This window comes from Elgaria multicarinata, chromosome 5 (genome assembly GCF_023053635.1).
Source record: "Elgaria multicarinata webbii isolate HBS135686 ecotype San Diego chromosome 5, rElgMul1.1.pri, whole genome shotgun sequence".
Classification (NCBI taxonomy): Eukaryota; Metazoa; Chordata; class Lepidosauria; order Squamata; family Anguidae; genus Elgaria; species Elgaria multicarinata.
Genome location: NC_086175.1, coordinates 113895531 through 113923304, shown reverse-complemented (window position 1 = coordinate 113923304; position 27774 = coordinate 113895531). Strand labels below are relative to the sequence as shown.

General features: G+C 42.6%; 1 protein-coding gene across 1 annotated transcript in view; it reads left to right on the top strand.

Annotated features, from left to right (window-relative positions):
* The window catches only part of PARP4 (poly(ADP-ribose) polymerase family member 4), a 60855-nt gene extending 34423 nt beyond the window's left edge, over positions 1-26432 (top strand). Inside the window, exons 25-41 of the mRNA XM_063127729.1 lie at positions 184-283; positions 2700-2870; positions 4309-4389; positions 5964-6044; positions 6959-7054; positions 8053-8178; positions 9453-9524; positions 10759-10893; positions 11807-12022; positions 14297-14518; positions 17281-17493; positions 17643-17774; positions 20535-20684; positions 21880-21978; positions 22789-22891; positions 24287-24416; positions 25932-26432. Coding sequence (XP_062983799.1) covers positions 184-283; positions 2700-2870; positions 4309-4389; positions 5964-6044; positions 6959-7054; positions 8053-8178; positions 9453-9524; positions 10759-10893; positions 11807-12022; positions 14297-14518; positions 17281-17493; positions 17643-17774; positions 20535-20684; positions 21880-21978; positions 22789-22891; positions 24287-24416; positions 25932-26061 — 2257 coding nt within the window. The 3' untranslated portion in view covers positions 26062-26432. The remainder of the gene's footprint in view (positions 1-183; positions 284-2699; positions 2871-4308; positions 4390-5963; positions 6045-6958; positions 7055-8052; positions 8179-9452; positions 9525-10758; positions 10894-11806; positions 12023-14296; positions 14519-17280; positions 17494-17642; positions 17775-20534; positions 20685-21879; positions 21979-22788; positions 22892-24286; positions 24417-25931) is intronic.
* Positions 26433-27774: the final 1342 nt, after the last annotated feature.

Genomic DNA, 27774 nt, shown 5'->3' with positions numbered 1-27774 from the left:
ACTACGCTGCAGGCCCTCTCAAATATCTTGGCTAGCCTTCCCCTGTTTCCATTACTAGTTTAGATATGTGGCCTAATTGAAGTATATCCAGGACATAGTAAGCAAAATATTAAATTTTGCCTGATCAGGTTGATTCTCTGCTGCAGCTTCTAATAAACTGTAAATCTTTACAAATTATATCAGTCCCACAGCGAATCGTCATATGCTGAGATCTTTATCAATGCGTGGATCTGGAGCCTTTGAATATTTTGATGTAAAGGCAAAGTATAACTGGGAGAGAAAGGCAAGTATATTTTAATATTTATTTTCTATGGGGACAGAGGAGTCAGTGTTTTTGTGACACAGCTTTGAAAGAGGCCTCTCTTTGGGAAGATTTGGGGCTTTCATTTTTGTTTCTTTCTTTGATTTTGATTTTTTCTTCTTCTAATTTTGATGTTAATACCATGGCTTGAGAGGAGGGCAGCTGATCCCTAAGGGTACACAGACTGCACCTTATGCTCAGATGAGATATTGATGTTCCCGTGTTTCAAGTACATGATCGACTTAACCTGCAATACAGTACTTCAGACATTTCTTCTGTGAGCTACTTAAAAATACTGGGCGATATCCAAGGCTGCCGCTGTGCTACCAGGATTAACCAGTAGTGCAAAGGGAGGCTAACGCTGGCTAGCACAACTCAGGAAACTAATGGAAACTACTGCTTCTAGAATAGGACAGGTAAGCAGAGCTAACGGAAAATGCCCACTCCTGCTTATTGTGGGAAGAGAGCCAGTACTTGTGAAGGCAATTCAGACTGAGCAGGTCCACCAGCTCGTTCCAGTAACATAAGCTCTTAAAGAGCTACAGTTTGAATTAAAATGGGTAGTCACATTGTCAATTTCCACAATTACAAAAATTGTGCCACACTACTTGCCACAGGTCATGCCACACTACTTATTTCCACAATTACCAAAAAAACAACAACACCCCACCTAACTGGAACCAAGAAGACATTCATATAGCCTGTCCGTTTGCATATTTACATGTAAGTTTGTTTGTTTATTTATTTATTTATTTATTACATTTCTATACCGCCCAATAGCCGGAGCTCTCTGGGCGGTTCTTATGTCCCACTGAGCATAAGAAGAGTCCTGCTGGATCAGCCTATAGGGCCAACCAGATGCCTATGGGAAGCCCCCAAGCAAGACATGAGTACAATAGCAAACCCCCCCCTGCTTGTGTCCCTTAACAACTGGTATGCATTGAGTCTCATAGAGCTTTTATTCCCACATAAATGCGCACAGGATTGCAGCCTTAGGATCACATGAGGAAGAAGCTTTTGAACCATCTTCTTGGGTGGCTTTTAGAATGCAATGCTGCTGTCTTGATGTCAAGGAGAAAGCTGAATTATCTGCAACTCTTCTTGAGTTTTGTCTTTCTCTCTCCCTTTGGCTGTCCATCTTGATTGTTGAGCTCTTATTGGTGTGTTCTTTCTGAGCTATATATTGGGCACATGATGGCCTAACTGCCCATGTGACATAAAACCTTGAGACTACTATTGTCTTTCCTCGTGTAACCACAGGGGGCAAGGAGATGAAACTGATTTGTACATGTGAACATATGATGCTGCCTTGTCCCAAATCAGATCACGCATCCATTTAGCATGGTGTGGTCTACTCCAACTTTCCCCACCCTGATGGCCTCCAGCACAGCTGGTTTGTGGATGCTGGGATTTGTAGTCCATCACAGTCTGGAAGGTGTTAGGTTGGGGAATACTGGCCTGCTCGGATGGGCAGCTGCTCTTCAGGGTCTCAGCAGGGAGGCATCTTTTCCTGCGCTGCTATTTGAAGTCCATATTTAACTGGAGGTACCTGGGATTGAACCTGTGACCTTCTGCACACAGAGCACATACTCTGCCTAGTGAGCAATGGCCCCTTCCCCAATATGATTATTTGCATCAGTTCAGATTGCATTTCCAACCTTTTGACCTCTTCCATTTCAATGAGTTATGGCCCCTTCAGACAATACTTCACCTCCATTATTCTACGCTAGGTGAAAAGGGTTCTGTCTTACAAAGGACAGAGAGATCCCCTGTTCAAGTACACATTCCTGGTTCATTGTTGCCTTCCACCTTTGATGGAGCTAGTGGAGGCAGGGTGCAAGTGAAGCCAGTGCCCATTCCCAACCTAACCCTAGATCAGGTGTGGTCTGTGGCTCTCCAGATGTGGTTGGGCTACAACTTTTCTTGTCCCTGACTTTTGAAGTTGAAGTCCAACAACATCTGGCTATAGGTTCCCTAGTCCTACCATGGATAGAATACTAACAGCAAAGTATAGAATGAACAGGTTCTATGGCTTCCTTTGCCCACTTCCTTCTGTTTGAAGCCCCTATCCTCATGCAGACAAATTTGTTAATACCACCATGTATTAACATGTATTAACTAAAGAACATATATATGCAGTAACAGTAATAGTTTAGTGAGTTAAGCATAGAAAAGTCATTGTTGTTCATTTGAATTGATGGGAATTGCACCTTCCAAGGTCAAGGCTATGTAAAAGCCATTTAAGGAAAGGGGCAGTGGTAAGAACTCCATAAGGAAGTGTCATAAAAAAAAAATCCTCATGAACAATTGTATAGTTCTGATGTATGTTTTTTGCCCTATGTAGAGTGACTTCAAAAGGCAACAAATGTTAATTTTCTTTTTCCATCTCTGCATCCAGGTAAAAAGCCAGACAGCTAGAATGTTTTCCCCAGGATGCAATGCAGTTTCCATTAAATGGCAACAGTTTGATATAAACTACCCTGAGCTAATGTACGCTCCTTCTCAGATACAGTCTCTATTTAATCATGAGCGTCTTCTCGTCTATGGATTTATCTCCAACTGTACTCAGGTAATAACCACTGCAAAGTCTCCTGTCCTCTCCCACATCTCAAGAACTCATATAGTGCCAGGAATTACATAATATTTTTCTTTCAGTTGAGTACTTTGGAATTATTCTTAGCAGGAACCTACCTGTACACTAGACTCATCATCATCTAAGACCCAGGTGCCTCTCTGAGGGAAGCTTGGAAGATGGCAACAAGGGAGAAGGCCTTCTTGGTAGCCTCCCCTCAATTAAGGAACAAACTCCCCATAGAGGTCTGCCTGGTGCAAACATTGTTATTTTTTCAGTGCCAGGTTAAGGCCTTTCTCTGCTCTCAGGCATTTGACAGCATATGATAAGGTTTCTTTATCAGGTCATGAGATTTCTTACTGTTGATTGTCAAAAATTGTTTGTGGGTGTGTGTATATCTTTGCTGTCTTTTTATATGTTTGTATGTAAACCATTTTATATTGTGTACAATATTGTATTTTAAGGCTTTTAATCTCTGTAAACTGCCCAGAGCTTTGTCTATTGATGGTATAGAGATGTAATGAATGATCAATCAATCAATTCCTGTGGAATAATATGTTTTTAAGCAAGGGTGGGAAAAGTCATGTAGATTTTTCAAGAAAGATGAACAAACAAGATAGTAAATCCTACTGGCCCATTCTCCTGCATTTTGCTCCAATTTTTTTGGGAAGGTCATCAAAGCATTGATCAGCGTTGGGGTGGATTTGCTCCTAGTGGGTGGTGTTCATGGTTCCACTAGAGATTGAATGTCCATATTGTACAGCTTCCCCAAGAAACAAGGGTATGGCTGGCACCATTCCCAGCTCCAACCCAAGAATCCCAACCCTCTCTAGGAAAGTGTGAGTGATCATGTTGACAAGGGAAAATAGACCTGAACTCAGTGGGTGTTACGTTTCTTGGGAGAGACAGCACAAAGTAGTAGCACAAAGCATGGTTTGCAAACCTATTACAACCATAGCTTCTTATTTTGGTTTGTCAGCTAATCACAAACCATGAATTGTCAATGTAGACGTCGACCGGGTTCAGATAACACAACATGACTGGTCATGAGTTCAACGTATGATGAGCCAGGGGTACTTCCAGGTACCATGTTGCATGTCCATCTCCCACTCGGGGGGGTTGTTGTGTCATGTGAACCTGATGCGAGTGGATTATGCAAGGGTTAAACAACTCTCGCATAACTCTAAAACATACCATGGATTATGTGAAATCAGTCCAAAAATATAATAAATAAATAAATAAACATTGCATGCATCATGTGGATAGAAGCAGTTCACTTTATGCCAAGCAAAAGATAGTGATCAAATATGACATACTTTATATGTGTGCTACCATACCTAAATTAATAATAATGCAATATGTTGTATTATCAGCGAAGTGGAGAAATACAGCTTGATAAATTAGAAGATTATTTTGTTTTTGTTCTTTCCTGAAGGCTACTTTAAATGCACTAGTAGATAACCAAGAACTGCAGACAATGGTATCTACAACTGAATTGCAGAAGACAACAGGAACGGTGAGTTTGGTCAGAACCATGCATGCAGTACAACTGCCCAACACTTTTCACATAATCTAAATCAAAAACAGGGCAGGCTCCTAGAAAAACCCTACCTTCTTGATGGGATGCTCTTTTACTAAGGCCACATTCCTAAATGCACTTTGAAAGGAGTACACATCAAGTCTCAGTTGCAAGTAAACACACAAAGGACTGTGCTATGCATATCAGAAGTGTGAGCCCTGGCTCACATGCCAAATGCTGATCCACCTGCTAATCTATTCGCATGTGCTACAAGTGAGCACGCAGAATGAAAACCAGTACATCTTCCTTCCTCTGAGGTCCTTAGCACTTCCAGTGTTGTGGGAATGCAGCAGTGGAAATTGGGGAAAGCTGAGTGTGACCAAGAAACAAAGAATGCATCTTTGCATGCAGAGACAGTTATTCCACACTTCTGCAGAACTAGCTGTGCTGCTGCTGCATGCCTTCGTTAAGCCAGTAGTAGAATGATCTCCAGCTCACAAGGGCCCTGCCTTCACGGCGCCGCTTTGCCGGTAAACCCTATAGGTTCACTGCTGTGGTTTAGCAGCAGGTAATCCCAATGGCAGGAAGCAGCGTGGGCTTTCCAGTGGCCAGTTCGCTTGCTGGGCCCACCCTCTGCCCGGCTTGCGGCAACCAATCAGGGGTCGCCATCTGCCCTGGAATGCCCCTGCTCGACGCCGGAGCAAGGTCACATGACAGAAGGGCCATAGTGACCTCGCTTTGAAGAAAAAAGTCAGATTAACTCCCTGATTTTTTAAATTACAGCTTCTTGTTAAAGCCCTGCAGTGGCTATAAATCGGCAGCTGTGACATATAACTGATGTAGCACACTGTGTAGCCACTGTGAGGCTTAGAAGACGTATAGACAGCTCTAAGGACCCTGTAGAACAAGAGAAGTATGGAAACAGGAGCCTGGCATTATAAGAGCCTCCCCTTCTCCTGCAGTCCACACCTACGATGCACATTATGCTACTGTGTAATAAAGTGTGTCAAGTCCTTAGGGCCAAACTACATGTTACGTTAAGAGTGCAATCCTATGCATATTTAGACAAAACAACAACAACCTACAATTGGCTGGCTGAAGGATCCTGGGAGTTGTAGGACATTTTTCCTATGTAAACATGCTAAGGATTGCGTCCTCAAAGTATAATTGCTTTTACAACCCCAGGAATGGTACAAGTGTAATCAGAATCACGGGTGGGGTGGGGGTGGGTGGAGCTAATCCTTTCCCTTGGCACTGGGGAGGAGGTGGCAGAAAATCATTCTCCCCAGCGATGCTGTTTGCTCCAGGTGGCGAGTGGCTATTGGCACTTCAAGGCAGGTTTTGTCAGGACCATGAGGTGGGGAAAAAAGGTTTTTTTAAAAAAACCTTCTTGCACACCGCAGTCCTAATCCTGATTTGGCCTCTCCATAGCTACTTTTTTTAAAAGATACAGTAACTGCTGTTTAACTTTCTTAAGATCTAGTACACAAAATGGTGTTTTTAAAAATACTTGTTGTAATATTACTGTTCTAGCATTTTTCTTCTTCTTCCACACTCTCCCTCATATATAGATGCTCCACAAACTTGCAGCAAGAGCCTTCATTAGGGATTTTGAACAAGGGATTCTTGATGAGAATGAAATAGAACATGAGGTAAGCAATACCAATGCTAATTAGGGCTGTTAGCTGCTAATTGAAGTCCTTATATGAGGTTACGGCACTACAAAAACTTATTTATTTATTTCATTTTTATACCGCCCAATAGCCAAAGCTCTCTGGGCGGTTCACACAAATTAAAAACCATTCAAAATATAAAACAAACAGTATAAAAACATGATATAAAATACAATATAAAAACGGAACCAGGATAAAATCAGCAGCAGTGCAGAAATACAATTTTAAAATACAAATTTAAAACAGCAAAGTTAAAATTAAATTTATGAACTGTTAAAATACAGAGAGAATAAAAAGGTCTTCACCTGGCGTCTGAAAGAATATAGTGTAGGTGCCAGGCGAACCTCCTTAGGGAGCTCATTTCACAGCCAGGGTGCCATAGCAGAGAAGGCCCTCCTCCTGGTAGCTAACTACCTCACTCCCCTTAACGACGCCATTTACATAACATTAGCTTCCTGGAAATGCCCGTGCTGCCATTGTTGTGCAAAATGGTGGCTCTCTGATGGTTCAGGTGGCTGCAGGATGCTTGCTGAGCTGAGAGGCATCAATGAGCGTGTCTGTGAGTGCCCTGTCACTCGATAAGCAAGGGTCCAGGAGGGCAAGTGTGGGGGAGTCCATCAGTCTTCATACAACACCCCCCCCCCCCGCAGACTCTCAATATCCCCACTGCTGTATGACTGGTGAAGATAGTCTAGCACACTGTCCCCAACCTGACAACCTCCAGATGTGTTAGACGGTAATTCCCAGCCACCGGCCATGCTAGCTGGGAATTACAGGAGTTGCAGGGCGCCAGGTTGAGAAAGACTGCTCTAGCAGCACAACTGAAACAACATGAAGTCATGGGCAGGAAAGTAACAAACACGTAACAGTTTGTCTGGGTCTTAACCATTTAGGCGAAGAAACAGCAGTTGAAATCCTTGATCATTCAGCTGAGCCAGGAGAACTCCATCGTCACCCAGTTTACAAGTTTTGTGGCAATTGAGGAAAGGGTACGTTTATTTGCTAAACTATTTTATATACACTATCTTTCACGTAATCTCTTTATCCACAGTTAATTTTTAATCAATGCTCTTATTGACTTAATATTAATGGCTACGCTTTTTAATATGAAACACCAAAAGTATACAAGATGCTATGCAGAGGAGACCCGTGATCTGGCAGCCTGTGTTGTGTTTTCTAATCCAAAGTACCTGTTCCTGAATTTGGTGCTCCCCAGAGAACCAGTAAAACTGTGCTTCACTTATAAGAAGCTGTTTTTTGTCCATTTTAGGTTTTGTTAGGAACATACTTTATCCATAACTGTTGCTTTGTAAAGTAATTGTGAAAGGGATGTATAGGCAAGGCATTGTGGGGAATTCAGACTACGAATTTAGTTAATTAAAAATGCAGAATTCACAAGCAATACATCAGTAATATACAATATATCTGTAATCTACAGTTTAGGAATTTGTTTAGGAATTCCTAAATTCCTACAGTTCCTAGGAACAATTTACCATTGCCATTTTTTGGTAGAAAGGCAGAGTGCAAATAAAATGAATAAACAGCACAGGACTAATAAAATACGATGCATATTTTAGCCAAAAATCTATATACATACATCCCAAGTTTCACAGCCAATATACTAGCCCTTCCCCAAACTGATGTTCTCCAGATTGTTGGACTACAGCCTCCCTTATCCCTGGCCAAGGGGTGATGAGGCTTGCAGTACAACACAATTAGTACAGCAAGGCTGTACTGGACCATGCAGACATACCATTAAAGGAGACACAACCAGGCTGATTCAGCGTAATGCTGCTACTGTTTGGTGGTGGGAGATTGTTTCTCAGGGTGTGTGTTTTTTTCCTTCCTTTCAGATAAATCCCACTGACAATGTTTATATCTTGAAGCATGTGCCTTTAGCATTCTCTGATGTTGTTTATTACTTTGTTCTTGTATATTAAACGGTGCATAATTCCTGTATTGTAATTTTGTGATCCTTTTCATTCAGGATGCGGATGAAGATCTGCGTGCTGATACTTTGAATGTTTTGGAACTTGTAGCCAAGGAGGATGTAGACATCTTACCCTACATGCAATATATAGGAACAACACAAGCAGCCCAGTACAAGAACAGTGTAAATGTCCGCAGCCTGTGCTCACTGATGATTATTTTTCTGTATTAGGTGGTGATGGCAGTTGCACGCTTTTCCTATTTATAGTGTAAATATGAAGGTGGCAGTTAATTGCACTGGCATCCCTGTTGGTGGAAAACCACTCTTATGTAGTATCTCCCAAATTTTATGTCTCAAAAAGCACAAATAAGGACAGGTTTTGGGGGGAAATGTATCCGAAGTAGAAACAAGTGAATGGAAGAAGGAAGAAAAAGCAAAAGAAAGGAACTAGGGCAGGAGTCCCCAACATGGTGCCCAGGGGCACCACGGCGCATGCAGGAATCTCCCAATTGTGCCCCCAAAGCACTCCCCACCCTGCTTGCTTCAAAAATACTGTTTTAAGTAAAAACCTTTCTGTTATACCTATCAAGTTGTATTTGCCTTCATGTATTAAGACAGCCTTCCTCAACTTGGGGCGCACCAGATGTGTTGGACTGCATCTCCCAGAATGCCCCAGCCAGCAGAGCTGGCTGGGGCATTCTGGGAGTTGTAGTCCAACACATCTGGAGCGCCCCAGGTTGAGGAAGGCTGTATTAAGAGTTCAAGGTCATTCTGTTTGTTTCCCATAGACCGAGCATAAGTATGGCCTATTTATTTATCATAACCTTTGCAATACTGTATAGCAGTGGTTCTCAACCTTCCTAATGCTGCGACCCTTTAATACAGTTCCTCATGTTGTGGTGACCCCCAACCATAAAATTATTTTCGTTCTTCTCTACATGATCCATTGTCATGAGATGGTTTGCTAATGAAAATAATACATAACAATAGCTTTAATAATACAAAAGATGATACATGACATAGTTCAGTCAATACAGTTTCCTAAGACCATCGGAAATATGTGTTTTCCAATGGTCTTAGGCGACCCCTGTGAAAGGGTTGTTCGACCCCCAAAGGGGTCCCGACCCACAGGTTGAGAACCGCTGCTGTATAGTATATATATTTTTTAATTGTTTCATCCATATGGTAATAGTTATACCATGTGACTGAAATAAATTATATGTGATACATTGTTTCAGACTTGTGTTCATATGGCAAAACAACGTTAGATCTCCTTTCGTGAAAACAAGTACTCTAAATTGTCAGCATGTCAAGGAGTGATTTATTAAAGTTAAACTGGCTGTGTGTTTTTAGTGTACTTGTTTTGTTGATGGTGAGTTCCTGAGGATGTCTCCTGATTATTGTTGTTCAGCTGCAATAGCAAATTGCTAATCATCAATAGTCAATATTGTTTCTAGGCAAAGGAGCAGATCACCTATTCCTGCTTGGAAGCTATGATCGATGTTGTCCAGGATGAAGAGGATGAAGAGGTAAAAGTTACTTATTTATTTTACTTATTAATTAATTACATTTCTATACCACCCAATAGCTGGATATCTTGTGCATGAAATATATGTGAATGATACTGAGGGTTCACCCTCACACCAGAATAAGTGTGTGAAAATAAAGGCCGGGGGCTAAAAATAGCTGAGATAGCAGAAACAAAAGATTAATTTAGTTATCAGGATGGGATGCTAAATCAGTGCGGTGCAACTAAATACAAGTAGCCTTTTTTACATTGTTGTTATTTAAAGCAGGGATAGGGAATATAGTGTCTTCCAGATGTTTTGGGCTATAATTCCCATAATCCCTGACTTTTGGTCACGCTGGCTATGGCTTATGGAAGTTGTAGTATAAAACATCTGAAGGGGCACCAGGTTTATAAAGCATTTTTATATCCCTTTCTTCATTGGAAAAGGTGCCCAGGGTGGTTTACAGACAATCAATAAAACAAGATATTCCCTGCCCTTTGGCTTCAATCTAAAGTACACAACACAAAAGGAAAAAGAGGTGGGGAGGGAGAATAAAAAATGAAGAAGCAAACTCTGGCACCAATTCTTAAAGAAACAGAAGTACTTATAATGACCAACTGGAATGGAAACAAGATGTCCCAAGAGCATCTCTGAGAAGCTTAGTGCCAGGGCTACATCAAGGGCAGGCATGGTTAGGCACCTGTTGAGGGCCCACAGCTCAGCAGGGGCCCTTTGTCAAGAGCCCCCCGGACTTTCCTCCTCTCTATCATTGCAACCTGCTTGTGGTTCAACTGTCTCTTGCTATGGCCCAGAGGGCGGCAGTTGTTAGTAGGAGGAGCAGAAGACATCACCACCAACTTGCTCATTGGTTCTCTGCCTCTCAAGCAAACGAGTGGTAGCAATGGTTAGAAAGGAGTGGCAATGACAGTGAGAAAGGAGGCTCCCTGAAGGAGGAGGCCCACTGAGGGTGTCTTGCCCAAGGGTCCTCCAAAATCTGGATCTAGCACTGGTGAGTGCCCAGCCTCCCTTCTAAGCCCTGGCTATAGTCTTGTGAATACAATGGCTGGGTGTGTTTTTCCTTGCTTCTTCCCCACTTAGCTCCTAGCACTGATGTTCTTAAGCCCTGTTGTTTTCTAACTCCTACAGTTGTGAGTGGTGGTGCTCAGCACTCTGTCCACCCCAGCAGCAACAATCACGAGCAGCTATAAGGCTTTTTCTGATCTCAGAGTGAATCCGTTCCTTTGACCTCCAGGTACTCCATGCTTCACCTCACATGGATGGCATCCTTCTACCCGATTTATTTGAGCTGCCAACATCAGACCTCTTCTATTGTCCTAGTCCTTTAAAAGAAAGCGTTGAAATGCCGATGAAGAAGATAAAAAGAAAGGTAGCATCTAATTTTATTTTTTTTAATTGCATCTTCTGCACCAGAACCTCTTGGGTCTGTTGCTGCCAAACACATAAGAGATACTCTCCCTCCTGAGCATAAGAATATAAGAAGCACGTTGCTGAACCAGACCAGAGGTCCATCTAATCCAGCATCTAATGCTGTTACACTGTGTCCTGCTTTGTTGGTCCCTGGCTGACAGCTGGTAGGCCAGTGAGTGAACAGAGTGGTGGACTAGATGGACCCTCGGTGTGATCCAGCAGGGCTCTTCTTATGTTCTTATCCGGTTTCCCAATTGGGAGGCCTCTGGGAGCAGGACATGAAGGCAATTGCCCTCTTCTGTTGTTTGTCCTGCAAGCCGGTGTTCAGTATCAGCAGCTCCTATTTAGTATTTGGTATTAACTTTTCCCACAATGTGAATGGCAATAGAAGCTCTAGCTGCTGAGATGCATAATTGTTGAACATTGCCACCCTCTCTCCTTGCTATTCAAGAAAGAGGGAGCCATTAAGCATCCATTTGCCCATGTCTTGGCTTATGCATGAGTGAGTCATTCTTTTTGGCCCTTCAGCCTTTGTTTCTAGCTAAAATTGATTGCCAACTAGGATAGTTGGTATAAACATGGTATAAACACTTGGGACCAGATTATCTGAAGGATCGTCTCCTCCCATATGTATCTGCCCAGATCCTAAGATCATCTTGAGGGGTCCTTCTCTGGGAGCCCCTGCTAAAGGAGGTGAGCTGCTAGCTTTTATTCCAGCCATACTTTTATATTGTACTTTTATACTTTGCACCTTTTAAGCTGTACCTTATTTTTTAATTTTTGTGAACCACCCAGAGAGCTTCGGATATGGGACGGTATAGAAATTTAAGAAATAAATACGTATATCTAACAGATGAATCTTTATTCCACAGAAATGTCGTATCAGGGACTTCCAGCTTGAATCTGTTCCCCTTTCCTCCAGCTCTGTACAAGTGGGAAGCTATGCTCCAATGAGCCCAGCAGTGTCCAGTGAGGTTGGGAGCTGCAGTTCTCCTCCTCCTCCTGCTCCTGCTTGTCCTCCTCCTCCTCCTTGGGACATGGCCAGGACTATTCAGTTTGGGCATCCTTTGAAGGACAGAACCCTGCAGGCATGACCTGTTCTTGAAATATTTGGTTGGTCTAAAAATATAGAGCATAAGTGGAGGCAAGGAGCTTGTACACTCCTGCTGTGTCACAGATCTTCTCCCTTGTATCAGATCCCCAAAGAGGAAAAGATACCACAAGGTGCCTTCAGCTGACAGTGACCTGTTCTTCTGTGTCTGGTTCCAAACACTGCTGCTTTTGTTCCTTTAAATCTGGGGTGGAGAACCTCAGATCCAGGGGACAAATCCTGCCCATCTGTGGTCTCAATCCAGTCTGCTAGGGTGCCCCAGATTATTTAAATGGCTACTAGTCCTGAGGCCTCTAAGCTACTTCCAGTATCAGAGGCATTTGCTGGGGAATATGGGCAGGAGGGTGCTGTTGCACTCATGGCCTCTTTGTGAGTTTCCCATCGGCAGCTGTTCAGCCACTGTGTAAATAGAAGACTGGACTAGATGGACCCTTGGTCTGATCCCGCAGGGCTCTTCTGATGTTCCCCATTCTCCTGGCTGCACCCATTTCCCCAACCACAGATTATTTGGTGGCTTCATTATGTTTATGTTCATTATATTTATGTTCTCCATTCTGGAAGGTTGCAATGGCTCTCCTAAATCTTAGTTACTGGCAGTAACAGCTCTAAGCTAAAATATACTAGTTCCTTTTGGTATTTTGGGCCCAGACACTTTTGTCTTTAGCCCTTGCCCCCCCTTTTGCTTTTAGCCCCGTCCACCACTGGAATGTGGCCCTAAAGATCTTCTCAGAAATAAAATTTGCCCCTCGGGCTGAAAGAGATTCTGTAATTTTGCTTTACATTCTGTGTGTGTGTGTGAGAGAGAGAGAGAGAGGGAGAGAGAGGGGGGGATACATACACACCCACCCCTCTCCTCCCCTGTCCCTTCACTGCAGATCTTGAATGTGCCACTTTCTCCAAAATTCCATGTCTTTCCCATTGCAAACAGTCCAGAAGATGTATGCATTAAGAAATCCAAACCCTGTCTTCATGTGGCTGCTTCACCACTCCTTCTCCCTGAAACCCCGCAGTATTGCTTCTGCAGGGTAGGGCAGGAAATCCCCACGCCAGGAGAGAGAGCAGGTTTTCTGGTGGCCATTCAGCTCGTTGGGCTCACCCCCTGTCCTTGTCCCGGCTTCCTGCAACCAGCCAGGTTGAAATGCCTCTTCTAATGCTTAGTTAGTGGCAATAACAGCTCTAAGCTAAAATGTTCTACGCCCTATTTACTCCATGGTGGCTGCACAGTAGCATTGTGTCAGTTATGCAACGCAGCCAGCTACTCGCAGCCACCATGGGGCTTTTCCCCAAAGCTGCAGATTTGCTTTGATGCAAGGTCACTATCTTTCTTCTGCATCTGTCAGTGGTTGATCTCACTGCGGTGTTGAATTGGGGGCGTCCTGGGGGTGGATCGTGACCGCTGATAGATCACCTGAAGAGCGTGGAGGCTGTGCAGAGGGCAAGGGGCAGGCCCAACAAGGTGAATAGCCACCGGAAAGCCTGTGCTCCCTCCTGCTGCGGAAATTAACTGTCCGCTGCGATGCCACGAGGTTTTAACGTAGGGACAGAGCAGAGCCGGGAACACACACACACATTTACTTTTGGTGTTTTGGGCCCAGACACGTTTGTCTTTAGTCTTGCCCCCCTTTTGCTTTCTACTCCAACCACAACTGCAATGCAGCCCCAAAGAGCTTCTCAGAAATAAATTTTGCCCCCCAGACTGAAAGAGATTCTGTAATTCTACTTTATGCTCTCTCTGTGTGTTTGTATATGTATGTGTATGACACACACACACACGTATACTCCCCTCTTCCCTGCCCTTTCACTGGAGGTCTTGAATGTGCCACTTTCTCCAAAACCTCATGTCTTTCCCATTCCAAACAGTCCAGGGGGATCTATGCATTAAGAAATCATCTTGTAATAATAAAGGGATTCACTGGTCAAGCTGCATCGCTAAGAAAGATTAACATCCTTTTGTCGGATCCCAAATTGTGGTCAGGCATTGTTTTAAGTCAAGCCCATCATGCAATAGTGTCACAGCAATAGGGATCTCCAAAATAAATTCTTTAAGGAGGTTTCATATTACTTATGAATAGCATTTGGGGTTGTCTGATTTACCGGCTTTTCCTCTCGGTTGGAGGCATCTTTAGAATATTCAAGGCTTTGTGGGGGTGTTTGTTTCCAACCAGATTTTCCATGGTTGTGAACAATCATGTTAGAAAAGCAGACTGTGTGTGAATCCAATCTGAGTTTAAAAATGCATTCTATTCCACAGGTATCTGATGTTATCATTGGTGCATCAGCTTCTGCCTTTGGTACCAAGTCTGCTCTCTTTGGTGGCTTCCAGGCATCTGCAGCCAGTCTTCCATTTGCCCAAAAATCCACCAGTGAGCTTGGGAGCCTTGCTTCTTCTATTTCTCATCAAGCGCCCGATTTCCCCTGCTTGTCAACGAGTAGAGATTTTTCCTTCGGTTCTCAATCCAGTTTTGGTTTGCAGGTAATCCCCCAAACCTATAAATCTGTGATAACAAGCCTTTCCTTTTCTTTCTTTCATAAATTAGTTGTTCAAAAGCAGTTAGATCTGAATTTAGCATGGTGCTACGAATATTAGAATTTCTGTAGGATCTTAATTGGTTATATTGAAGCTAAAGAGGGACTTGTCCTATTTAGTATGTAAGATCTTTTAAGGAAATGCATATATAGTTTTTCACCACTTGAATGAATCTATAGACTTTGTGTCTAATCTAGTTTGAAACTCCACCAATTAATGTGAAATTATCATTGTAAATGAATAATGCAAGTAAAGAAACATTTGGAGGAAAATGTATTCTTAAAGCCATCCCAAACTCGCATAGCAGCATTAATGCATGGATTATAGTTGATTATTACCTGTGAATTACTGATTTTCTTTTTACTATACCATGGCAATATTGCAAGAGGGACCTTGGCATATTTTTGCTCAATCAGAAATAATCTTACCATGGTGTACTTGGACATACATTAATACATTGTGCCAGCAGCTTTAATCAGGATGCATAGTAGTATGCTATCACATTAGGGACTTCCAATCCTCCTTTCTCGTAATGGTTTTCTAAGGTCTTTACTGAAACTCTTAGTCTCTTCCCTTACCAAATGAAATCTAATAATATGGCCTGCCAGTACTTTAATGTTTTTAATGGTACTGGAATCATCATATTTAAAAAAATGAACAATATCTTTGGTATAATGTTCATTTTATCATAGCTATTCTGCCCATCCATGAAATTCCCATGGAGGACCATTTTTTAGAAACTGCAGCAACAGAATCAAATAAAGGCTGATAGTTACTTTGATATAGTTTGTCTATTTCTGCAGTTAGCCTGATACCAAGATGTTCCACTGGCTTTTGAGTCCACCAGGTTCCATATTTGGCAGCTATCATATTCTTAGATTCCAACGGAATGTTAAGTCCCATGAATTCCCTCTTGTGAGCATTTACTTTATATTCCAATACCTTTCCAAACTCTGATATATATCTGTGGAGTGAAGGAATCAACACTGAGGGATTTCATAGAATCATAGAATAGTAAAGTTGGAAGGGGCCTAAAAAACCATCGAGTCCAACCCCCTGCTCAATGCAGGAATCCACCCTACAGCATACTTGACAGATGGTTGTTCAGCTGCCTCTTGAATGCCTCTAGTGTGGGAGAGCCCACAACCTCCCAAGGTAACTGGTTTCATTGTCGTACTGCTCTAACCGTCAGGAAGTTTTTCCTGATGTCCAGCTGGAATCTGACTTCCTGTAACTTGAGCCCGTTATTCCGTATCCTGCACTCTGGGATGATCGAGAAGAGATCCCGGCCCTCCTCTGTGTGACAGCCTTTTAAGTATTTGAAGAGTGCTATCATGTCTCCCCTCAATCTTATCTTCTCTATTAAAGACAGTACAATGTCATCTGCATATAAACTAATTTTAAAATTAGTTGAACCAATTTCTGTACCTGATATTTCATTTGATGAATGAATCATAATTGCTAAAGGTTCAATGCAGCAGACAACAAGTAGATGAGGGACAGCCCTGTTTGGTTCCCCTACTTATTTGGAAAAATTCAGAATTACAATTTTTAATAAAAAGTGAGGCACTTGGTTTATCATAAAGGGCTTTGATATAATTTAAGAACAGTATTCTGACATTGAATCTCTCTAACACCTTATATAGAAATGTATGTTCTACCTGATCAAAAAGTTTTTTAGCATCCAAGAAAGTAAAAACAGTTTGATTGTTACTAGGAGCTCCATCACACTAGCGATTTATCGCACACTCGCCATGCCTAGTACGCAGCCTGGATTCACATGACGTTGTCCACGTCCTGCACTCATTTCGCCTCTTCCCCTCCATGTTTTATTTCTTTTTGGAGTGGGGAAAGTCTGGTTTTCCCCCTCCATGCGAAATAAATGCGCTTCTCGCTCCCGTGTTTTGCTATCGTTACATTCTATCCGACTATCCCGTTCTTTGTTGGGGATGTGTGTGTCTAAGGGCAGTTTTGCTAACAAAAGAGGAGGGCAGAGCATTCACATTGGGCACTGGCGGGTGTATGGCATCGGCTTCCTTGGCTCCGTTTTCTCTCCTCAGCATGGTTCCGGAGATAGTGGTGGGTGGCAGTCACAGCCAGGCAATCAATTGTCAGCTGGCGACAGCTGTGGGAGGGACTGGCCAGTGAGATCATATTATGACGGTACCTTTTCAGCTGCACTGGCTGCCAGTCCATGTCTAGGCCCGATTCAAAGTGTTGGTATTAACATTAAAACGGGACCAGATTATCTGAAGGATCATCTCCTCCCATATGTACCTGCCCAGATCCTAAGATCATCTTGAGGGGTACTTCTCTGGGAGCCCCTGCTAAAGGAGGTGAGGCCATGAAGAGGGCCTTTTCTGCTGTGGCACCCTAGCTGTAAAATGAGCTCACTTGTTAGGTTTGCCTGGCACCTACGTTAAACTCCTTTTGGTGCTGAGTGAAGACATTTTATTTTCCCACCATTTTAGCGTTCTAGACTTTTAGCTCTGCTGTTTTAAATCTGTATTTCAAATCTCTGCATTGCTGCTAGCTTTTATTCCAGCCATACTTTTATATTGTACTTTAAAACTTTTATACTTTACACGTTTTATGCTATACCTTATTTTTTAATTTTTGTGAACCACCCAGAGAGCTTCAGCTGTGGGGCGGTATAGAAATATAAGAAATAAATACATATGTCTAAAAGATGAATCTTTATTCCACAGAAACGTCATCTTATCAGTGACTTCCAGCTTAAATCTGTGCCCTCTAACTCCAGCTCTGTACAAGTGAAAAGCTATGCTCCAATGAGCCCAGCAATGTCCAGTGAGGTTGGGAGCCGCAGTCCTCCTCCTGCTTGTCTTCTTCCTCCTCCTCCTCGTTGGAACATGACCAGGACTATTCCATTTGGGCATCCTATGAAGGACAGAAACCTGCAGGCATGAGCTGTTCTTTTATACTTCACACGTTTTATGCTGTTCCTTATTTTTTAATTTTTGTGAACCACCCAGAGAGCTTTGGCTATGGGGCGGTATAGAAATGTAATAAATAAATAAATATGTCTAAAAGAACCATCTTTATTCCACAGAGTTATCCGGCTCAGAGCAATGACTTTCAGCTTGAATCTGGTTCCTTTTTCTCCTCCTTTACACCTGATGACACCAGTGTTGAAATGAGCACAGAAGTGTCCAGTGAGGTAGGGAGTCCTCCTCGTCCTCCAGTGAGTCAATTCTCATCCACATTACTTTCTAGCACCAAACCTGCATCATTTAGAAAAAAAAACATTCAACCAGTGCCCCAGTCTAATACTCCAGGGGCAGCCGTGCTCAGCTTGGCAATCCTTTGTTAGTCCGGACTCTGCAAGCGTGAGTTGTTCTTGTAACATTTGGTTGGTCTAAAAAGATAGAGCATAAGTGGAGGCAAACAGATTGTGCATTCCTGTTGTTACACAGATCTTCTCCCTCGTATCAGATTCCCAAAGGGAGAAAGATACCACAAGGCGCCTTCTGTTGACAGTGACCTGTTCTTCTGTGTCTGGTTCCAAACACTGCTGCTTTTGTTTACACACCTTTAAACCAGGGGTGGAGAACCTCAGATCCAGGAAACAAATCCTGCCCCTCTGTGGTCTCAATCCAGCCTGCCAGGGTTCCCCAGATTATACAAATTCCTGGGGAGAAGGCTGTCAACTAGTCCTCAAGCCTCTAAGCTACCTCCAAAATCAGAGGCAGTTGCTGGGGAATATGGGCAGGAGGGTGCTGTTGCACTCATGGCCTCCTTGTGAGTTTCCCTTCAGCGGCTGTTCAGCCACTGTTTAAATAGAAGGCTGGACTAGATGGACCCTTAGTCTGATCCAGCAGAGCTCTTCTGATGTTCCTACGTTCCAGACAGCCATGCCCTGTTCTCCTGGCTACTCCCCTTTCCCCAACCACTGATTATTTATTTATTTTTATTAGTAGCTTTACCGCTTTTCTGCAGTTTTTTCTCAATTCCAGAAGGTTGAAATGCCTCTCCTAAACCTTAGTTACTGGCAGTAACACTCTAAGCTAAAATGTACTGATTACTTTTGGTATTTGGGCCCACTTTTGTCTTTAGTCCTGACCCCCTTTTTGCTTTCAGCCCCGTCCACCACTGGAATGTGGCCCTAAAGAGCTTCTTGGAAATAAGATTTGCCCCTTGGGCTGAAAGCGATTCTGTAATTCCGCTTTATGGTGTGTGTGTGTGTGTGTTAGTGTAATACCCACATTCACACTCCTCTCCCCTGCTTCTTCATTGGAGGATTTGAATGTGCCATTCTCTGCACATGTCATGTCTTTCCCATTCCAAATATACCAGGGGGATCTATGCATCAAGAAATCATCTTATACTACTAATAATAACAACAACAATAGATTCACTGGCCAAGCTGGATCACTAAGAAAAATTAACATCTTTTGGTTGAATCCCAGATTGTGGTCAAGCGTTGTATTCAGTCAAGCGTTCGTTTCCAACCAGATTTTCCATGGTTGTGAATGATCGTGTGGAAAAACAGTCTGTGTATGAATGCAATCTGAGTTTAATGCATTTCATTTCACAAATACCTGATGCTTCTGCCATTGGCACCAACTCTGCTCCTGTGTTTCGCACTTATTCATCTGCAGCCAGTGTTCGGTTTGGCGAACAATACACCAGTGAGCTTGGGAGCCTTGGTCCTTCCTCTCTTCCTCCTCAAGAGGTCAATTTCTCCATGTCACCACGTAGCAGGAAACAGAAAGAGTTTCAGAATGCTGTTCTGGTAATCCCTCAAATCTCTAGCTTGGGAAAACACGTTGGACCAGTAACCAGTGAAATGGTCCAGGGCCAGCACTACTCAGTTTGGGCATCCTTTGATGCAGAGAGCCCTGCAGGTCTAAGCTGTTTTTGTAACATTTGGTTGGTCTACAAACATAGAGCATAAGTGCAGGCAAGGAGCATGTGCACTCCTGCTGTGACGCAGATCCTCTCCCTCATATCAGTTTCCCAGGGAGAGAAAGATACCACAAGGTGCCTTCAGCGCACAGTGGCCTGTTCTTCTGTATCTGGCTCCAAACACTGCTGCTTTTGTTCCTTTAAACTAGGGCTGGCGAACCTCAGGTCCAGGGCCAAATCCTGCCCACCTCTTGTCCCCATCCATCCCGCCAGGGTTCTCCAGATTATACAGATTTCTGGAGGAGAAGGCTATCAATAGCTAGTAGTCCTGAGGCCTCTAAGCTACCCCCAATATCAGGAACAGTAAGCCTATGTACACCAGTTGCTGGGGAATATGCACGGAGCTGTGTGCATGTTGCACTCATGTCCTCCTTCTGAGTTTCCCATCGACTGCTGGTCTGCCACAATGTGAATTGAATGCTGGACTTGTGTTCTTGGTTTCACAGCTTTTGTGCAGTTTTCCCCCATTCTGGAAGGTTGCAATGCCTCTCCTAATGCTTAGTTACTGGCAATAACAGCTCTAAGCTAAAACGAACCTATTACTTTTGGCACTTGGGGCCAGACACTTTTGTCTTTCGTCCTGCCCCCCTTTTGCTTTCAGCCCCGGCCACCACTGGGATGTGGGTCCAAAGAGCTTCTCAGAAATAAAATTTGCCCCTCGGGCTGAAAGAGATTCTGTAATTTTGCTTTATGCTCTGTGTGCGTGTGAGGTACACACATTGCCACTTCACCACTCCTCCTCTCTGAAACCCCATGGTATCACTGCTGCAGGGAAATCCCCACACCAAGAGGGAGCCTGGGTTTTCCGTCAGCCATCCGGCTCGTTGGGCTTGCCCCCTGCCCTCTTTCCGGCTTCATTGATTGTTTGGTGGCTGCACAGCTTTTGTGAAGTCTTTCCCCCATTCTGGAAGGTTGAAATGCCTCTCCTGATGCTTAGTTATAAACAGTAGCAACTCTAAAACTAAAATATGCTGAACCTTTCGGTATTTGGGGGCCAGGCAGTTTTGTCTTTAGTCCTGCCTCCTTTTTCTTCCAGCTCCACCCACCACTTCCACCTATGGCTGTTGCACTTGAGGAAAAACAAGTTATGCCTGAGCATCCTCCTGTACTTCCACAAGGAATGGGATTTTTGACGTCAGCTCATCAACAGAAATTGGCCACATACAGATCAAGTGCAATTTCAAAGGTTTGTCACAGGATGCAGCCTCCCCACTTCATACTGTCTTTTGAAACTAGAAGCTCCATCACACCAGGGGTTAACATCCTCCCTACCTTCGTTTCTCTCCGCCGGTGTTTTCATTCCTCAGTTATTTCCTCTTTTCAAAAGAGGAAGTACAGAATGAGCACGAGGCCCATTGAGTCCACTGCTCTAATGGTGCTGCTTCTCCTGCACACAGCAGGAGAGAGCAGCAATTCCGAGTTTAAAAAAAATCAAACTTAATTATGTTTTTTTTTTGTTGCGCAAGGAAGAGCAGAAGGGGCAGAAGGCGCGCGGGAGGCAGATGATGTCGTCATCATCATCATCATAAAATTTCTTACCCGCCTCTCCAATTGGATCGAGGTGGGGAAACAACACCAATCATAAAATACAGAAATTACGGATTAAAAACATAGCATACACTGTTAAAAACATCCTAAAAGCATACTAAAAGTATCCTAAAATTCTACTGGATAGGCCTGCTGGAAGAGACCAGTCTTGATAGATTTCTTGAATGCTAAAAGACTGTCGTGTGAAGGACCTGAGCAAACTCCTTGAATGCCCAGTAATGAGCGTGCAATAAAAAGCTCATCAGATGGAGCTAGTCATCTCTTGAATCCACTGATGGCAAACTGTGTTTTATTTATTTATTTAATTTATTTATTTGTGAGTTTTATTCAGTATTTGGCTTCCCTCTTTGACCACATTATTTGACTAATGGAATCCTGACTCTCAGTAGGAGTATAGGAGGGCTGGGGAATGTGAGGCCTTCCAGTTGTTATTGGATCGCAACTCCCATCATCCGTTGGCATCCATTCCCCACTTCTGGATTATGCTGCAGTACACTTACCCTTAATTGAAGGTGACAGGATGAAGTCCATAATTAAGACCAGGCCTTACAAATTGTGGGCCTGAGAGCAGCAGCCGGCAGCAACATAACTCCTTTCTCTTTCACACACACACACACACACAAGTTGAGTTTCCTTTGTAAGAGGCAGCTGCGTGTTTGCTGTTTTTCCAGCCTCGCACCACTGTCCTTTGCTGCGCACCATGGTTGGGGTGTCCGTCTCTTAGCGATGTGGAGTTAATTTGTAATTTTAACTGTGAAATGCTCCCACCCTTTGAGGGCTAGCTCTGGGGAGTAATCTTCCCTCAATATACTTTCGTGTCTTTTTCTACATAGGTTTGTAATGCGAGGAGGCCAAAGGTTTTAAAAGGAAGTAGATCAGAGAAGCCGCTAAGAGATGTGTCCTGGCCTCAGGTGTTTAAACTACAGAATCAGGTACAAAGTTCATTTTCTATAGCCACTGCAAGAAAAGAAAAAGAAAACCAAAACAGGGCTCACCATTGCACTGAAGAAACCAGAGTCCAGGCCATTGCTTGGAACCCCAATATGTTAAGTACCATTTCTCCCCACATGCACCTACCCAATCCCTGAAGTCAGCTTCAGAGGCCCTCCGCTACGTAACCCCTCCCCTCTGGCAGTTCAGGAACAGGCCTTTCCTGTGATAACCTCACATTTATGGAACAAAGCTTTTCCACACAAGGCTGTTGATCTGCTGTATCTACTTTTAAATTGATCGCAGAATTGATATCTGAGCACTTCCCCTGCTTTTCTGCTACATAACTGTTAGATGTGATCAACATTGAGTGTACAAGAAACTCAGCCTGACATAAGGGATACTGGTTAGTATCCCTATAACTAACTGTTCCTTGGTCTGTAGGAGGTCTCCAAGAAGGCTTGGCACCATAACTCTCCTCTCCTATATTTCATTTTGTTCGAAGAATAAACAACTTTATTTTTTGTTCTGTACTACTAAAGAATTTAGCATTGTTATTTTAAGAGCACACAGATTAAGGCTTCCACCAATAATAACCTCTAGGTGGCACTCTGGTATAGCAGAGAAGGGTGCTCTTGCACTCATGGCCTGCTTGTGACCTTCCCATTGGGGTGGCTGGTTGGCTACTGTGTGAACAGAATGCTGGATGACATGGCCCCGTGGTCAGATCCAGCATGGCTCTTCTTATGTTCTTATGTTCTCACAACATTTCCCCCCCAGCTTTATTTTGAAGAAAATGTTTTGTTTTGTAGGATGGCTTTTGGGATTTGACCCCAGAGCTTGGGACTCATTTGGGTCTTAATGTGGACGATTTAGTCAATTTTAGGCTTGCAAAAAGTGGAATTCGGTCTCTTGGTAAGCTTGTTTTCTATCATTTATATCATTTTACTGTTCTACCCTTAAAGGCAGTCTAAACATATTTTAAATGAAATTTAAAATTTGCCCAGGCATTTGCCCAGGCATATGGCGGCACATCTTAATCACCCACATGTTTAGTTTTTTTTAACGGTTTTTAATGCTTTATGTGTGTATGTTCTGTGTTTTTGAATTTTAAATTTTGTATACTCGTTTTTATCTTAATTTTAGCATTTCTGTAAACTGCCCAGAGAGCCCTGGCTATGGGAGCGGTATATAAGTGCAATAAATAAATAAATATTTTTATTCAGAGTGTGTCTAAAGACAGGGCACTAAGCTGGAGAAACTTGATGCTGATGTTTACCGCAAGACCACTAAGAAGAAAGCCTACTGAGCTTTCTGTTGAGTGGTTTTCCTGCACAGTAATTTGAAAGAACAACAAGGATCCAAGAAAACTTTGATAATGATTATCCCCCAACACTCAAGTCAGTTGAATCAGTGTGTTAACGTGTGATTACATCCTGCACATATTCATAATTCACTGCTGGCACTAATTTGCCTACACTCTGCTCATAGTATGGTGTGGTGTGATTAAGTTTGCTTTCTTATGGAATAATTCAGTTCTCGTGCTATGTTTATTTATTTATTACATATTTATACTACCCAGTCTCTCTGGGCAGTTCACAATTAACACCATAGTATACAAGGTCAATTTACAACTTTAATTTAAAAAAAGATCATCATATAAAACCAGAAAAAGTTATTCTCCAGGGAAAGCTTGTCTAAAAAGATGTGTTTTCAGGAGGCGTTTGAAAGATGTTATATTTTCCGCCTCCCGAACCGTAAGAGGGAGGGTTTTCCAGAGGGTGGGTGCCACTACCGAGAAGGCCCACCATCGTGGTCCTTCATGATGACAGTATGTTTCTCTGATGATCATAAACATCTGGGCATGTATAAGGGAAGGCAGTCCGTTAGTTATCCTGGTCCCAGGTATCCTGGTCCCAAGTTGTTTAGGGTTTTATAGGATAATACCATAACCTTGTACATGGCTTGGTAGCTAGTGCAGTTCTCTTAGTATGGGTTTTTTGTGGGCAGAGCTAGGTGTCCCAGTGAGCACCTTAGCTGCTGCGTTCTGCACAATCTGCAGCTTCCGAACCACACATGTGAGTAGCCTCACATACAGTGCGTCTGAGATGAAGCTACATCGAGTGAGGTTGTTGTTGTTGTTGATGGACACACATATGCACCCCGATAACCAAAAGCTCTGGACATTTACTGTCTATACCATTAGACCACTTGACACAAATACCACTACATTGTTAACAAGGACCATTAAAATATACTTTTTAATATGAAATGTAATCAACTACGGACTACTGTTTTCTATTTAACTAGGTCTCAAGGGAAAAGAGAAGCTGTTGCAGTTGATTGCTACACTTATGGTACTGCAGCTTGTTTGGTTCAGCAAATTGGAAGGCATTGTCTTCAAATCTCTGATGAAACTGAACGAATCTCCTCCATCATGGTATGTTTTAAAAGTAAAGTTAGAATTCCAGGTGATTTAAAAAGCTTAAAATTTTAAATAGTTACAGACGCTAGTCTATAGTCCTAGCATTTACATATTTGAAGCAGACAGCAGTTGTAAAACATGTGAATTTGAAGAGGAAGAGGAATATCTCAAGATATGATCCTCCCAATGGCAATGCCTGAACACAATCTAAGCAGGAACTTTTAGAATTGGATCAAATGTTGAATCAAAAAGAGCATGCAAAGTTGTTTAATTTGTAGCTTTAGGTCAAATTTTGAGTACCCTAAGGAATTTTGGATTGGAAAAAGGGCTGACCATGTTTAACTGTGGGGAAACAGTGAAGTCATGAGTGGGTCTGACAATACACTAACATGGTTCACTCATAATGACAACCCATGGATTGTTGGAGCTATGTGAGCACGCTGTCTCCCACACACCTGCCACTTCTGCTTTGCTCAGCTTGCCGAAACAACCCAGGAATATCTGAATCTGGGTTGCTAGTCATGAGATCCAAACCTGGCAGTCTGGGTTGCTGAGGATTAAAAAACCCAGAGTTTGAACCTTTGGTTTGTTGATGGTTTCAAATGCTGGGTTATTTAATTCTCAGCAGGTGGGGCACAGTGTGTTCACTTATTCCCACACAGTCCTGCCAGTTAATGGGTTGCTTAACATGTGAGCCAGGTCATTATGTAGTTAAATTCCTGTTGCAAGTGTTAGCAAGAGAGAGAGAACTTCTATTTGGGTTGCAACATTTTTTATATTTCCCATCACTTCCTTAACTGTCTTTGAGAACTCTTGGAAAACAGGTGAAGTGTTGGAACACTGGAGAGAGGCAAATGTTGTACCCATATTCAAGAAAAGGGAAAAGCTAGATCCAGGAAACTATAGACCAGTCAGCCTGACATCAATACCAGGCAAAATTTGGAATACTATGTTCACTTCTGGATGCCTATTTTAAGAAGAACATTTGTGTCCAGAGAGGTGCAATCAGGATGGTGAGAGGTCTGGAAAACAAGTTATGTGGGCAACAATTGAAAAAGAGAGATATGTTTAGCCTTGAGATGAGAAGTTTGAGGGGAGAAATGATAGCAGTTTTCAAATATCTCAAAGGCTGCCCTACAGAACATGAAGCAGACTTGTTCTCTTTTGCTCCAGAGGACAGGACTAGAACCAATTCATAGAAATTACAGGGAAGTAGAAGTGGATTTCAACTAATCAGTGAGGGCTCTTCAACCTGGGAGGTGGTGGGATCTGCTTCGCTGGAGGCATTTAAACAGAGGCTGGATGGCCATTTGTCAGTGATGATGTACCTGCATTGAACAGAGGGTTGGACTAGATTATCTTTGATGACCCTTCCAACTCTATGATTCTATGAAAGTTTCCATCCTGTAACCTTAAGCCCGTTAGAACTATTCCTGCCAATAACAAGTCTTTGCCATCATGGCTTTGTGATCAAGTTGCGGTTTTCAAATCAATGTGATCTTTCTTTCCTTCCTTCACCACTGCAAACAGGGCATTAGATCCAGTAAAAAAAGCAGTTGAATGGGCAAGAAGAACTGACCGAGATTTTCCAGCTATTTGCCAGCGCCTTGAACTTGGGAAAGACTGGGATTCTTTCACTAAGAAGTTACTGCATATTTAAGAATTTGGGACCAATACTTTTCCATGACGTCCTTTATTAGCAGGAAAATTGGCACCATCACCTACTTCCTTGTCTATAATCATAATCATGCAACTATTCACTGATCTTAACTGATTATTTTTCTTCATATCTATCTTTTATCATGATTTCAGATTGTAACCAAGAACAGAGGAATGCATGAATCAATATAGACTGGAAATACATCTTCCCATAAAATTAAATGCTTTTACCTAGCTCCCATAAATATTCCAGTTAGATGCTAATAAAAAAAATGTTGTGGTCTCTGAGCTTTTGAGCTCGCAGATTTTCTCTCTTTCTGTGCAATTTTTTTTTAAAGTTTCCAATTGACTCAATAAAAACTTCTCAATATGTTCTTGCCTCTGGTAATTAATGCTGGCCAAAAAAAGAATGTAGTGGAGTGTGGATTGGGACAGCCTGTGTTTGAGAGCATTCAGAAGAAAACTGGCATGCAATGGGACCATCAGTATAAAAGAGAAAAACATGTCTCCAGTTATAGGTAGAAGATAATACTTTCTATAGATAAAACTTTCAGCTAGTCATATTATTATTATTATTATTATTATTATTATTATTATTATTATTATTTATTTATTTATTTATATAGCACCATCAATGCACATGGTGCTGTACAGAGTAAAACAGTAAATAGCAAGGCCCTGCCGCATAGGCTTACATTCTAATAACATTCTAATAAGTATTAGTCCATGAAGGGTGTGTGTGTGTGTGAATTTAATAGAAAAAGTGGTAGAACTCACTAAAAAGTTTTTTTTATTCCTATCTTTTTGATTTTCTCTTGTGTGTCCCATTGAAAGTCAACAAAGGTGTGACAAGCTTTCAAGTTTATCAAAACTCTTTATAAGGCTAGATCAGGGGTGTTGCATCAAGCCCATGGGCCAAAAACAGCCCTCTGAGAGTTCCCCAGTGACCATGCCCCCTTCTGCTAGCCCCACCCCCTTTCCCTTGACTCTAATCTAGATCATTTGGTGGTCTAAATGACCACCTAAATGACCTCCTTCCCAATCCCCTTTCCTTTTGTGTCATGCTTTTTAGATTGTAAGCCTGTGGGCAGGGACTGTCTTAAGAAATATTTTTGTAAGCTCCCTTGAGAGCCTTTTTGGCTAAAGGGCGGGATAAATATGCTTAAATAAATAAATAAGAACTTAGAGTTAAATGGGAGCTCTCTCCCTCCCCCTTCACGGTTCAGTGGAGAACCACCCTGCCCTCCACTTTTTTTTAGTGAGAGTGCCCTTAGACACATATGCCCCCAACAAAGAATGGGATGGTCGGACAGAACGCAGCAACAGCAATACATGGGAGGGAGAAGTGCGTTATTTCGCATGGAGGGAAAATAATCCAGACTTTCCCCGCTACAAAAAGAAACCAAACATAGAGGGGAAGAGGACATGGACGATGTCATGTGAGTATCAGGCTGCAAAACCACATACCAGGCATGGTGAGTGTGTGATATATCGCTAGTGTGATGGAGCTCTTAGAACCATCTCTTTGTAGATACGCCATTTCCTCATTCATGTTGAGAAGCCATTTTAAATGTCTCCCAGGGCTGGGAGTGAATTGACCATAGTAATCAACGGAGAAATTAAAAATTTGATGTAGTTGTGAAAGGGCACCAGCTTGTCCACTCCCAAACAAACAGTAATAGTAATTTATTTCTACTTATTCCAACACTTGTAT